This window comes from Podarcis erhardii, assembly GCF_964252035.2.
Source record: "Podarcis erhardii genome assembly, chromosome: 4".
NCBI lineage: Eukaryota > Metazoa > Chordata > Lepidosauria > Squamata > Lacertidae > Podarcis > Podarcis erhardii.
In genome coordinates, this window is record NC_138508.1 from 80,459,066 (window position 1) to 80,470,300 (window position 11,235).

Below are 11,235 nucleotides of genomic sequence, written 5' to 3' on the forward strand. Positions count from 1 at the left end.
GTATCATATCCAGGTTATTTTGTTGGGGGCACAATTAAGTGCTTCTAATTACCTTTAAAGCCCTAAAGGGTTTGGATCCAGAATCAGCTACATCCTTCGCCACTACTCTGCTTTGCTGCCCAAGATGTGGAGAGGCTCATCTCTATATCTCACCTATGAAGGAAGGTATGTGTCTGTGATAACAATGTCTATGCAGCTCCTCTTCTGTTCAATAGTTCAATATTTATTCCAGCAGGTTTCTGCCTGGCCCGGATGTTTTTATCTGTTTTTATTCTGCCTACCTCTGTTGCATAATATTGTTTGATATTGTTTCATGACACTGTGAATTTAATTGTTGACAGCTGCCCTGAGTAATAGATACGCACAAGGGCAGCCTAGAAATTGTTAACTAAAAAAAAACAAACTTTCGTTCTGTCCCTGCATCAACAGTTCATATTGTACAAAATGTTAGATTCCTGTCATAAAATGCATTGTGGGATGTGGAAAAGATTATTAGACATTATTAGCAAAGCGCCAGTCCAGTTAATGCAAAGGAAATACTAATAAATTAACATATCATGTTTTCACCTAGCAGTGGTTAGTTAGGTCATAGAATACCCAAATTCAATTAACTGAGCTCCCTGATAGAGCTGGCAAATGTAACCACAAAGTGCCAAAATGTAATCCCATCCATGCACACACCCTCCAAGTTTTGCTAATAAGTTACATTTTATGAATTGGTGCTCTTGTTTTTGTTTTGTAAGCAGCTGTGTGTATGTTTAGAAAAAAACTATTATAGCAGGGCATAAATGCCAAAATAATAAATATTTATCTGTACACATTTTCCTGTCATGGAACATCCAACTTCTACATACTATTAATACAATATAATTCACTTACATCTGTTCAAATCATAGTAATGGAAAAATCCAGACCTGTATGTTTTTACTTTTCCCAAGGGCACATGTCCTTACATACTTCAGAAAAACTAATCTATGATGAAAACAAAATGCAGATTAGGTGCTATTCTTAAATAAAGGATCACATTGACCTTTTGGGGAATTCAAGCTGTGTAAATATGTTGGTACACATCAATGTTTTCATTTCTCACTTAGCTAAATTAATTTCGGATTCAATTTAATTCTTCTACATCTTGACTAGAGTATGCTTGGCATGGGCACCTCCAATTATTTTTATAGTTTTACATGCAAGTTTTATGGCAGGAGACAGCCACAATTTTTTAAGCAAAGCTGAAGAGCAGATGAAACAACTTAATTTAAAATACAGGTGAACATTTCACCTATAGCTGCTTGTATTGCACCTCTGAAAACTCTGGTTGCAATTTAAGCAACCAGCTTGTCTCTTCTGCAGAGCAAAAAGCTGTAATGAGAGCTTCAAACAAATCTCAGGCTGTCCAGATTCTCCTACTATGTGCATACAAATCATGGAATCATGTCCATGCACTGTAAAGATAATCCCCACTTCGTGTTGGCACACTTAAAAATATATACCAGTAATATTTAACAATGCTTACATTGGGCTGAATCATATTAATGCCTTTGGAACTTTTCCATTTTATTACACCTTACATGATAAAGCAAGAAGTGTCAACCAGAAGTTACAACAAAAAAGTTTTAATAAAAATGTAAAAATCTATCCAGTGCCATAATACATAGGTTCTTTAAGAGTTACTATGCTCTGCTTATTCAAGAGGTTGAATGAGCAGAACAGTATCTTTGGACTTCATTTCACTTCTGGTAAAATAAAAGGGTGCACACCATGAAGGATGAGATATGACACCTTCACATCTCAAATGACAAAAGGATAGAGCCGCCAGATTTCAATTGCTATGGGTCATGAACACAAGTAGTACTGTGGATTGGGAAAGATTGAGCCAATTTATCTACTAGTTGAATGGCACGGCTGCCACTTCCTACACAATTTTGTTTACATCTAAATCCATTTCTCATGTAGAACAAGCAGATCATGTATGATGTAACCACATGTGGTGTTGAATTTGAATCACAAGAGATTTGTATAGATTACCATTTAATTTTCTTTAAAAAAAATATTATTTACATTGTAAATGCTATCACTTACCTGCATTAGAGAATGCACAGAAATCTGTACTAATTCCAGTAATAAATATCTGAAGTAATAAAAGCTGATGAAACATTACCTAATACATACAATTTAACAATTTCAATGCAGAGATTATTTTTATTGTTAGAATAGAAAACAATGCTTAAAACACATTCCCCAAATTATAAAGAACAATAATACAAGACAGCATATATATGTCCAATACATCTGACATTACTCCAGCTATTTCATACACATTAATCTGCACTTCAAATAGAGTGAGAGCAGAAGCACAACTACTTTAAAAATCTAAACAAGCAAATTTATTGAGGTGCAAACACTGATTTTTCCTTGCAATACTTATAAAAATGATCACTACTTATGATTCAAGACAAACTACTATACTATTCCATGCACAATTTAAAACAATTTTAGTTTTGTGATGTTTACACTAAATATTGAGCTGTTCAATATATTTCAAATAAAAAACTGGATTTGGAGTTAACTGAGTGGGCGAATTGCCGCATTTCTGCTATTCCAGTTCCTTATTTTAGTAATTTAGTAAATCATAGTGAAAACCTATGATGTTGGGAGGGTTAGGAAAGTGCAAGCAAGGTGTAGCTAGCAGAATCTGGACAATTTAAGAACAGAACAAAACATATTAAAATTAAATTTCAAAGTGTTTGTGATCATGTCTTACAAGGTCTAGTGAAACTGAAATATTGCCCCAGTGAGAATATTGCTGATGGCATGACCAAGGCTTTCAAGTTTCAGAAACATGAGAAATGTGTTTGCAATTGAGTCTGAATAAGCATACAGTGGTACCTCGAGTTAAGTATCTCATTTGTTCCGGAGGTCCGTTCCTAACCTGAAACTGTTCTTAACCTGAAGCACCACTTTAGCTAATGGGGCCTCCTGCTGCTGCCACGCCACTGGAGCACGCTTTCTGTTCTCATCCTGAAACAAAGTTCTTAACCCGAGGTACTATTTCTGGGTTAGCGGAGTCTGTAACCTGAAGCCTCTGTAACCTGAAGTACCACTGTACTGTATAAGTTTTTTGTGTATGCTCTAGTTCCGATAAGGACTGAGGGGGGTGTTTGTATATGTGAAACTAAAACTAGTAGTCATTCCGTATCTACACAGTATAATGTAAACAATATAGAAGCAGATGGCTTCAGGGTCAGAAGCACGAGGTAATGTTCATGCGCAGTGTGTCTCTGGGCCTAGATAAGATTGAAAGGGTTGAGTTTGTTCATTTTTTCTCTCTGCTCTTTGTCCTGCCGCGAAGGGGAGAACCATCTCCAGATGCAGCACGCTAGCAACTGATGCATGGGTTAATGAAATACAAAATCATTAAGCTGTAAACCGGAAATAAACCTTGCTGCCTGTACCGTGGGTGTGAAGTCAGTTTATTGCATCGGTGATTGACTCCACAAAAGGCTTGACAACGCTGCGCAGAGCGGAGCATGCAGAGGAGCATGCTGGACACCTTGTGAGATGGAAAAGATGCTCACAAATATTCAACAATCACAGGAGTCAGAGGATTCTGCAGCTGTCTCCTTCTTGCAGGAAAAGTCGTCTGTCCTTAGGAGCGCCCTTCCAGCTACCATTGAAAGGACTGCTACTGTTGCAGTGGAGAGGGCAAAAAGGAGCTGTTTGTGGGGCATGTGGATCAGGGAATCAAAAGCCCACATTCCCTGGATGCATACCCAGGATGTAGGGTGGAGGGAGATGTACACCACCTCTGGGCTCTGCTTCTGTCTCTCACCACCTCCAACCTTCTGCTCTGGGTAGCAAAGTACTGTCAGGGCTCAGAATCTGATAATTCTGTTGCCAGAGAATTTGTAACAACCCATTGACTGCTCTGTCCATGACTTAGTCTCCATTTTTTGTTTTAAAAACAGCACTCCATATAATCCAGTACAGACCTATTACTTTGGTAGTTCGGTGTTAACTATTTCTGCAAACTAATGGCTACAATATAGCACAGTTAAGCAAACTAGGGCCCATTCAAATAAATGAGTTAAGTGCACTTAATTTTGCATTTAATTGTGGCCATCATGTTTATTGTGACATGCTGATATACTTGCATAAAACAGTTCAACCGCATTACTGACCACAAGCTAACATTTTTTGAGATTCTTCAACTTCCAAATAAATATGATTAAGTCTGTGGTTCAGTAAGTGATTCGATAAGTGATTCGTTCAATGGTTCGGTGCCATCAACTGGCACCTTATTGGCCTCTTCACTCTGAGTAGGTGGCTCAGTTATGGTATCCATCTGTTTTTTATTGGCCTCTTCATTATGACGACTTTGGCAATGGGTTAGATGCTTCTTAAAGCCTCTAGGAAAGTTTGATTCAAAACTGCAACGTGGACATTTAAGCAAACTCTGACCATGAGCAGCAACATGGTTTTTAAGGTGAGATTCCAAGAGAAATGCCTTTCCACATATGTCACACTTGTACGGACTGTGAACATTATGCTTGTTAACCAAATGATGCAAAACAGCACCTTTTTTCATAGCCCGGCAGCAACAAATTTTGCAATAATATTTGCCTTTGCCACGCTTCATATATTTTGCTATTTCTTCTTCCGAGATAAAAGCTTCCTTTTCTTCAGTAAACTGCAGCACACACTGAGGCTGAGTGGGACTAGCTAAATCAATTTTAGTGTCTTTATTGAGGTCAGAAGTTTCTGGATCAAACTGTTCTTGATCACTGTTTGATTCCTGCTCCTTAACTTCAGAGGTATCCATTTCATTATTTCCACTCCCACTGTTATTTAGGTCTATATTTGCAGTTTCCTGATTTTCCTTCTTCAGTTTCTTCTTTGGGCAAGAAAATAATACTTTTGTAGCTTCCTTGGCTTGTATAAGCTGCTCCTTTGGAGCTAACAGACTACTGAATGGATTCTCACCTTCTGGCTGCTCAGTGAAGAAATCTTTACCAGATTCGGAATGTACCTGCAAGTCTGAAAAAATGGGTGCAGCAGACTGACCGAAGTCAGAGACAGCACTTTTGTGAACTTCTCTGCCTGCTGTTTCCAGTGGTCTCTGGACATCAGAACCAAAGTTCTGCTTTGGATCAGAAGGCATAGGAGTAGGTTTTTGGAGCTCAAGTGAAAGAGAACCTTTTGAAGGCTCAGCAAAGAAACCTTGCCGTTGTTTCTCAGGGGAACCAGGAAGTGCCTTCTGTGGGTCAGCGAAGCTTGCATGTTTCTGAATTTCAGGAGAAACTGAAGAAGCCTTCAGCACTTCATGAGTAACAACAGGTGGTTTCTGAGGTTCTCCAAAGGGAACATGCTCTGCAACTTCAGGAGAAACTGCAACATGTTTCTGGGGCTCTTGGAAGAAGGCATGCTTTTGGGCCTCAGGTGAAACAGGAGGTGGTCTGTGAGGTTCAGAAAACAGGGCATGTTTTTGGACTTCAGGAAAAGACATGTGAGTTTCATGGAAGAATGGACGTTTTTGTACATCAGCAGAAGTAGGAGGAGGAACAGATTTCTTAGACTCTGGAAAAAGTGCCCGTTTTCGGGGTTCGGAAAACAAAGCACGTTTTTGGAACTCAGAAGAAACAAAAGGAGCAGGCTTCTGAGTGTCTGAAAAGAAAGGAGACTTCCGAGAGTCAGAAGGGAACTTCCAAGGGTCAGGAGACACAGGAGCTGGCTTACGTTGCTCAGGAAAGAATGAAGGTTTCCAAAGATCAGGTGACATTGGGGGACCAGACTTTCTAAGCTCTGTTGGCATGGGATGTGCAGAGGGTGGTACTGCTGGTGATGACCTCCATGTGTCAGGAGACAAGACAGGTTTCCAGCCTTCAGGATAAACAGAAGAAATGGGTTTCCAGGGCTCTGAGGAAACAAGACTAGATTTCTGAGACTCAGGCAAGGAGGTAGATTTCCAAGGCTCTGGCACAAACTTCTGAGGCTCTGGGGACATAATAGAACCTGGTCTTCGAGGTTCTGAGGCAGGCCTCCTAGACTCCATTGACATAGATGTGGGGGGTTTCGGGGACCAAGGTGACACAGTAATAGAAGACTTCTGTTGTTCGTGGGAAATATTAGGAGCAGGCCTCCAGGGCTCTGGAGCAATACTAGGAGCAGACCTCCAGTGATCGGGTATTGGTGGTTCAGGTTTTCTTAGTTCAGGGGAAAGCGCCGAAGCAGGCCTCCGCATCGGAGGAATATGTCTGCGAGTTTCTGAGGATATAGCCGATGTAGATTTCTTTAGCTCAGGAGACACAGCTGGAGAGTGCCTGCGGGGCTCAGGAGACACTGCTGGAGAGTGCCTGCGAAGTTCAGGAGACACAGCCGGAGAGTGCTTGCGCGGCTCAGGAGACACAGCTGGAGAGTGCCTGCGAGGTTCAGGAGACACAGCCGGAGAATGCCTGCGAGGCTCGGGAGACACAGCCGGAGCAAATTTCTGTGGTTCAGATGCAGCCACAGGTGGAGATGCAGGCACAGCAGACTTCTGAGGTTCTGGGGATACAGGTGGTAGCAGTTTTTGTGGTTCTAGAGAAACAAGTGGTGCAGGCTTCTCTGACTCTGAGATAGATACATGCAGTTCTGGATGTACACTAGAGAAGGGTTTTTGTGGCTCAACATATGTGACTGTGCCAGGTTTCTGTGGCTCAGGGGAGATAGCAGATACAGGTTTTGATACATCTGAGGACTCCACCGGAGTGGGTTTCAGGGGCTCTGGAGCCACAAAAGGGACTGGTTTTGATGGCTCTGATGACACCACTGTAATAGGTTTTGGAAGCTCTGATGATGCAACAGAGATGGGTTTCTGTGGCTCTGTGCATGCAACTGGAGCAACCTTTGGTTGCTCCATGGATACAACTGAGATGGACTTTGGTATCTTGGAAGGTAACCCAACGTCAGGCTTGAGGGCTTCAGAGGAAGCCAGCTTCTGAGATTCGGGAGAAACAGTGGGTTTCAGTGACTCAGGAGGTGGAGAAGACTTCTGAGGTTCCACAAACTGAGGTTTCTTTACAGTTTCTGCGCCTGTTGCTAACAAATCTTTTTGCTCTTCTTTCCATTTGTCAGGCATTGCATGATGTGCTGTGATGTGATAATAAACATTGCAATACATTTTGCTGGTAAAAAAACATTTGTGGCAGTGGAACAACTTCGCACTTTTCTGGTAAAATATAAGTTTCCCCAGTCCTGCAGTATCCATTTCATCACAAAACTCGGGGTGGATAGTACCCATATGAATCTGTATGTTTTCATAGTCAGACCCTCTGAAACTGCAGTGATCACATTCCAAGCGCTCTGTTGTTTTACGCAGGATCTTCAACATGTCCATTTTTCTATTGTCAACTTGCATAACACTACACATGTTTCAGACTGTAAGCTCCAGTATTCCTGAAATAAAAGTTAAAAAGTTAGCACATGACATACAGAAAAGTTTGTTCTTATTAAAGTAAAATTAACTAAATGAACACTCAGCTGAATAATTATATCTCCTAAGAAAAATCAAATCATTTAATCTTGTTAAGCTGTATATCACAATCACCCTATGTACAAATACTTCTGAATATAAATCTCTTCATTGTTTACAAAACCATCAGCAGTTGCTGAGGGCAATTTACTCTGTTTACCAATTCCAGATGGTTCTTTCTGTTGCAGAAAGCCTAACAAAACACACAATCTGCAGAGAATATCCTGCTAGTTCCAGACCCTTTTATTTAAATCCTACAGGCAAATTCCAATGGAATGGAGCTAGCAAATATATGGGTTGTGAATTTGGCTTGAAGTGAGCTGATCTTCCTGATTTCACTATTAAATTATGCTGTATTCTTCCTCATTCTGTATACCAACTAAACCAGTCAAAACCCAGAAGGGTCATTACATAGTAATGTAGATAACAGTTGTAAGGTACAAAAAAATATTTTTTATTATGAATATTTTGCTATGTGCCAGTAACATTCACTCTTAAAAGGGTTAAACTTATAGCTCTTTGCAGGTGTTACTATCTCCCATGTACAGTAACATGGAAGCAAGGAAATGAGCCATGCAGATTAAGTCCCATTCCCAGTGCCACACACTCCATCCAGTGCTTCCCCAAAAACTTATGCATATGGCATAGACAGCTGCAGTAGAGGGGTCTTAGTCACAGCTGGAGCAAGGCAAACCATAAGCCCAGGTTCAGATGCAATGCTATGTCAAAGAATGACTTTGTTCCGGAGGTAGCATGGAAGCAGGAGTCCTGGCAAGGAGCACAGTGACTGCAATCTTCCCCCTAGGAACCTGCATATTTTTTCATTCATGCTAAACCATGGGGTCACAGTAACCTTCATTCACTATTTCATCAAAAATAAAAACTAACCAGAACTTTTGATTTCCATGTTCACTGCTACATGGGACACCCCAGGATGCAACCTTAATGCCATTTCTCAAGGTACCATATACCACTCAGAGTATTTAGAATATTAAAATATTTGACATTGAAACTATTAGCAATGTAGAAGCACACTGACTCCATAGCTTTCAGGAAGCTAGTACTGTATAGTGTAGCAGGAAAATAATTTGTGAAACAGAAGCCTCCAGTCAAAATCTCAAATAAGCCCAAACTCACTGGATATATTTTATTTCTCAGTCCACCATCTGCAAATGGGGATACGTGAGAACCTAAGAGGAGCCCACTGGATCAGGCCAATGACACATCTAGTTCAGCATCCTGTTCTCACAGTGGCCAACCAGATGCCTGTGGGAAACCCCAAAGCAGGACCCAAGCACAAGGGCACTCTCTCCTTCTGCCACTTCCAGCAATGGGTATTCAGAAGCATTATTGCCTCTTCATGGCTAGTAGCCATTGATCCTCTTTTAAAGCCATAGTACTACTGGCTTGCCTCACAGGATTGTTAAGGACTACTGAGATAATGCATCTGAAGCACACTGAACACTAAGGAAAAATGATGCATAAATACAAACTATTAAATATTTAAATATAAAATACTGTTTTCTGGATGACAGATAGGTGTGAAGCCACGACTGAGTTTTCTTGAGATTGGCAGGTACATACACTGCAAACATATTTATTAGTGAGGACCACAGTTCACAATATATCTCTTCTCCTGCAGATATTGTACACATCACTCCTCACCTACAGATATGACCCTTAAGAAATTGAGACTTGCTTTAGAAAGAAATGCAAAGTATATCACGCTTGGGTGACCTCTGGAAGTTATTCTACCGGTAGTTATTTTTACCAGTGCCTTGGTTTATTTTTAATGATTGTACTATTTGCTTTTAATAAACAATAGTATTTATTAAAATGTTTTTAAATATTTATTTTTATTATGTATTTTGGGTTTTTATATTGTGATTTTATGTTGTAGCTGCCCTGAGACCTGTGGGTATAGGGTGGTATACAAATTTAATTAATAATGATAATATGAAATACTAACATTAATATAATGTTCCTCCTGTGGCACAATGGGTCAGTGAATTTGGCTGTTAACCAGAAGGTTGGTGGTTTGTGCCCACCCAGGGACAGCTGTGAGTAGGATTGCTGCAGGGGGCTGGACTAGATGACCCTTGGGTTACCTCCCAACTCTACAATTCTGTGATCTGTGTCTGTTTGCCCATAGCAGTACTAGTACTTCATGATACATCAGGAAAGTAAAAATGGTTTGGGAAGTTACGGTTAAAAACATAGCACATGTAACAACTAAACATAAGATTTTGTACTAACCGACTGGGATGAAATCTCCCCTCATCTAAGAACACCACATTTTTACTAAAAGAATCAGGGCACCACACTAGGAATATTTAATAGGATTAGATTAATGGTATGTCAAATGGTAGCCTAGTACATGCTGTCATTACTAAATGCACCAAAGCCAACCCCTTTCAAGAGGCAACACATGCTGAAAAATGAATTCTACTCTTCCTACCCTACCCTCTATTCCACCATTCTCTCCGCCTCATTTCCAGCGTTCCTGGTCCTGGTTTCAGAACATCACATCTCCACAGGCAAGCATGTCACATCAGAAATCACAATGCAATTTATGAACTTTCTTTTTCAAGTTTTGATGGGGCTACTTGTATCTGTCCTCAACAGATGAACAAGCATCAGCCAAACCTTTCAGTGTATACAAACTATCTGTTTGGTTATTTGTTGAATTAACTGCTTCCAGGCTCTGGAAACAGCAAACAGAACCACCTTAATAAAATGGCAGTACAGTTGTACCTCGGGTTAAGAACTTAATTTGTTCTGGGGGTCCGTTCTTAACCTGAAACTGTTCTTAACCTGAGGTACCACTTTAGCTAACGGGACCTCCTGCTGCGCCACCGCACGATTTCTGTTCTCATCCTGAAGCAAAGTTCTTAACCCGAGGTACTATTTCTGGGTTAGCAGAGTCTGTAACCTGAAGCGTCTGTAACCCGAGGTACCACTGTATAATATGCTTTCCATGAGACTATTTAAGCAATGGTATTTCCACCAACAGAATAAAACATGTCTTGAAATGTGCATCCCACTGCTGCAGTTAGGTGAAAAAAAATCCAAGTCGATGTTGGCCTTACACCAAGGATGGGGTGGGTACCTGTAGCTCTCCTGATGCAGGTGGTCCCCAACACCTAATGGGGCCTGATAACCCCCAGGCAGCAATTACAGTGGTACCTTGGGTTACAGATGCTTCAGGTTACAGACTCCACTAACCCAGAAATAGTGCTTCAGGTTAAGAACTTTGCTTCAGGATGAGAACAGAAATCGTGCTCCAGCGGCGGGAGCAGGAGGCCCCATTAGCTAAAGTGGTGCTTCAGGTTAAGAACAGTTTCAGGTTAAGAATGGACCTCCAGAACAAATTAAGTACTTAACCCGAGGTACCACTGTACTCCTAATCCTAAATAACTGAGCCTCGTAGTCCAGCCTTCAGGAAACAGCAACGACCTGCTACTGCGCATAAACGTTGAGAGCTTAGGGCCGACGGGGGAAAAACAGAAACGGTTTGATCGTGTGCACGCACAAGTCTGCCAGCAACAAGCGGTTTGCAATGAGGGGGAGGTATCAGTGCGGGAGGGAGAGAGGAGACAGACAAGAGGAGCTGTGCGCGCGCGCGCAGAGAACGGGGGGAAGGGAACCGAGCGCGCGCAAAACGCTATGCGAACGGAAAGGGGGAGGGGACAAAAGGCTACTGTGGCGCGTTAAAAAAAAAAAAGGGC

At 41.2% G+C, this 11,235-nt stretch overlaps 1 protein-coding gene across 1 annotated transcript; it reads right to left on the bottom strand.

Annotated features, from left to right (window-relative positions):
* Positions 1 to 2,171: 2,171 nt before the first annotated feature.
* Positions 2,172 to 7,405, bottom strand: CHAMP1 (chromosome alignment maintaining phosphoprotein 1; the record flags this gene model as incomplete). The annotated part of the gene is made up of 1 exon (XM_081858057.1): positions 2,172 to 7,405. The coding sequence occupies one exon, from the start codon at positions 7,403 to 7,405 to the stop codon at positions 4,226 to 4,228; it is 3,180 nt and encodes a 1,059-aa protein (XP_081714183.1). The 3' UTR covers positions 2,172 to 4,225.
* Positions 7,406 to 11,235: the final 3,830 nt, after the last annotated feature.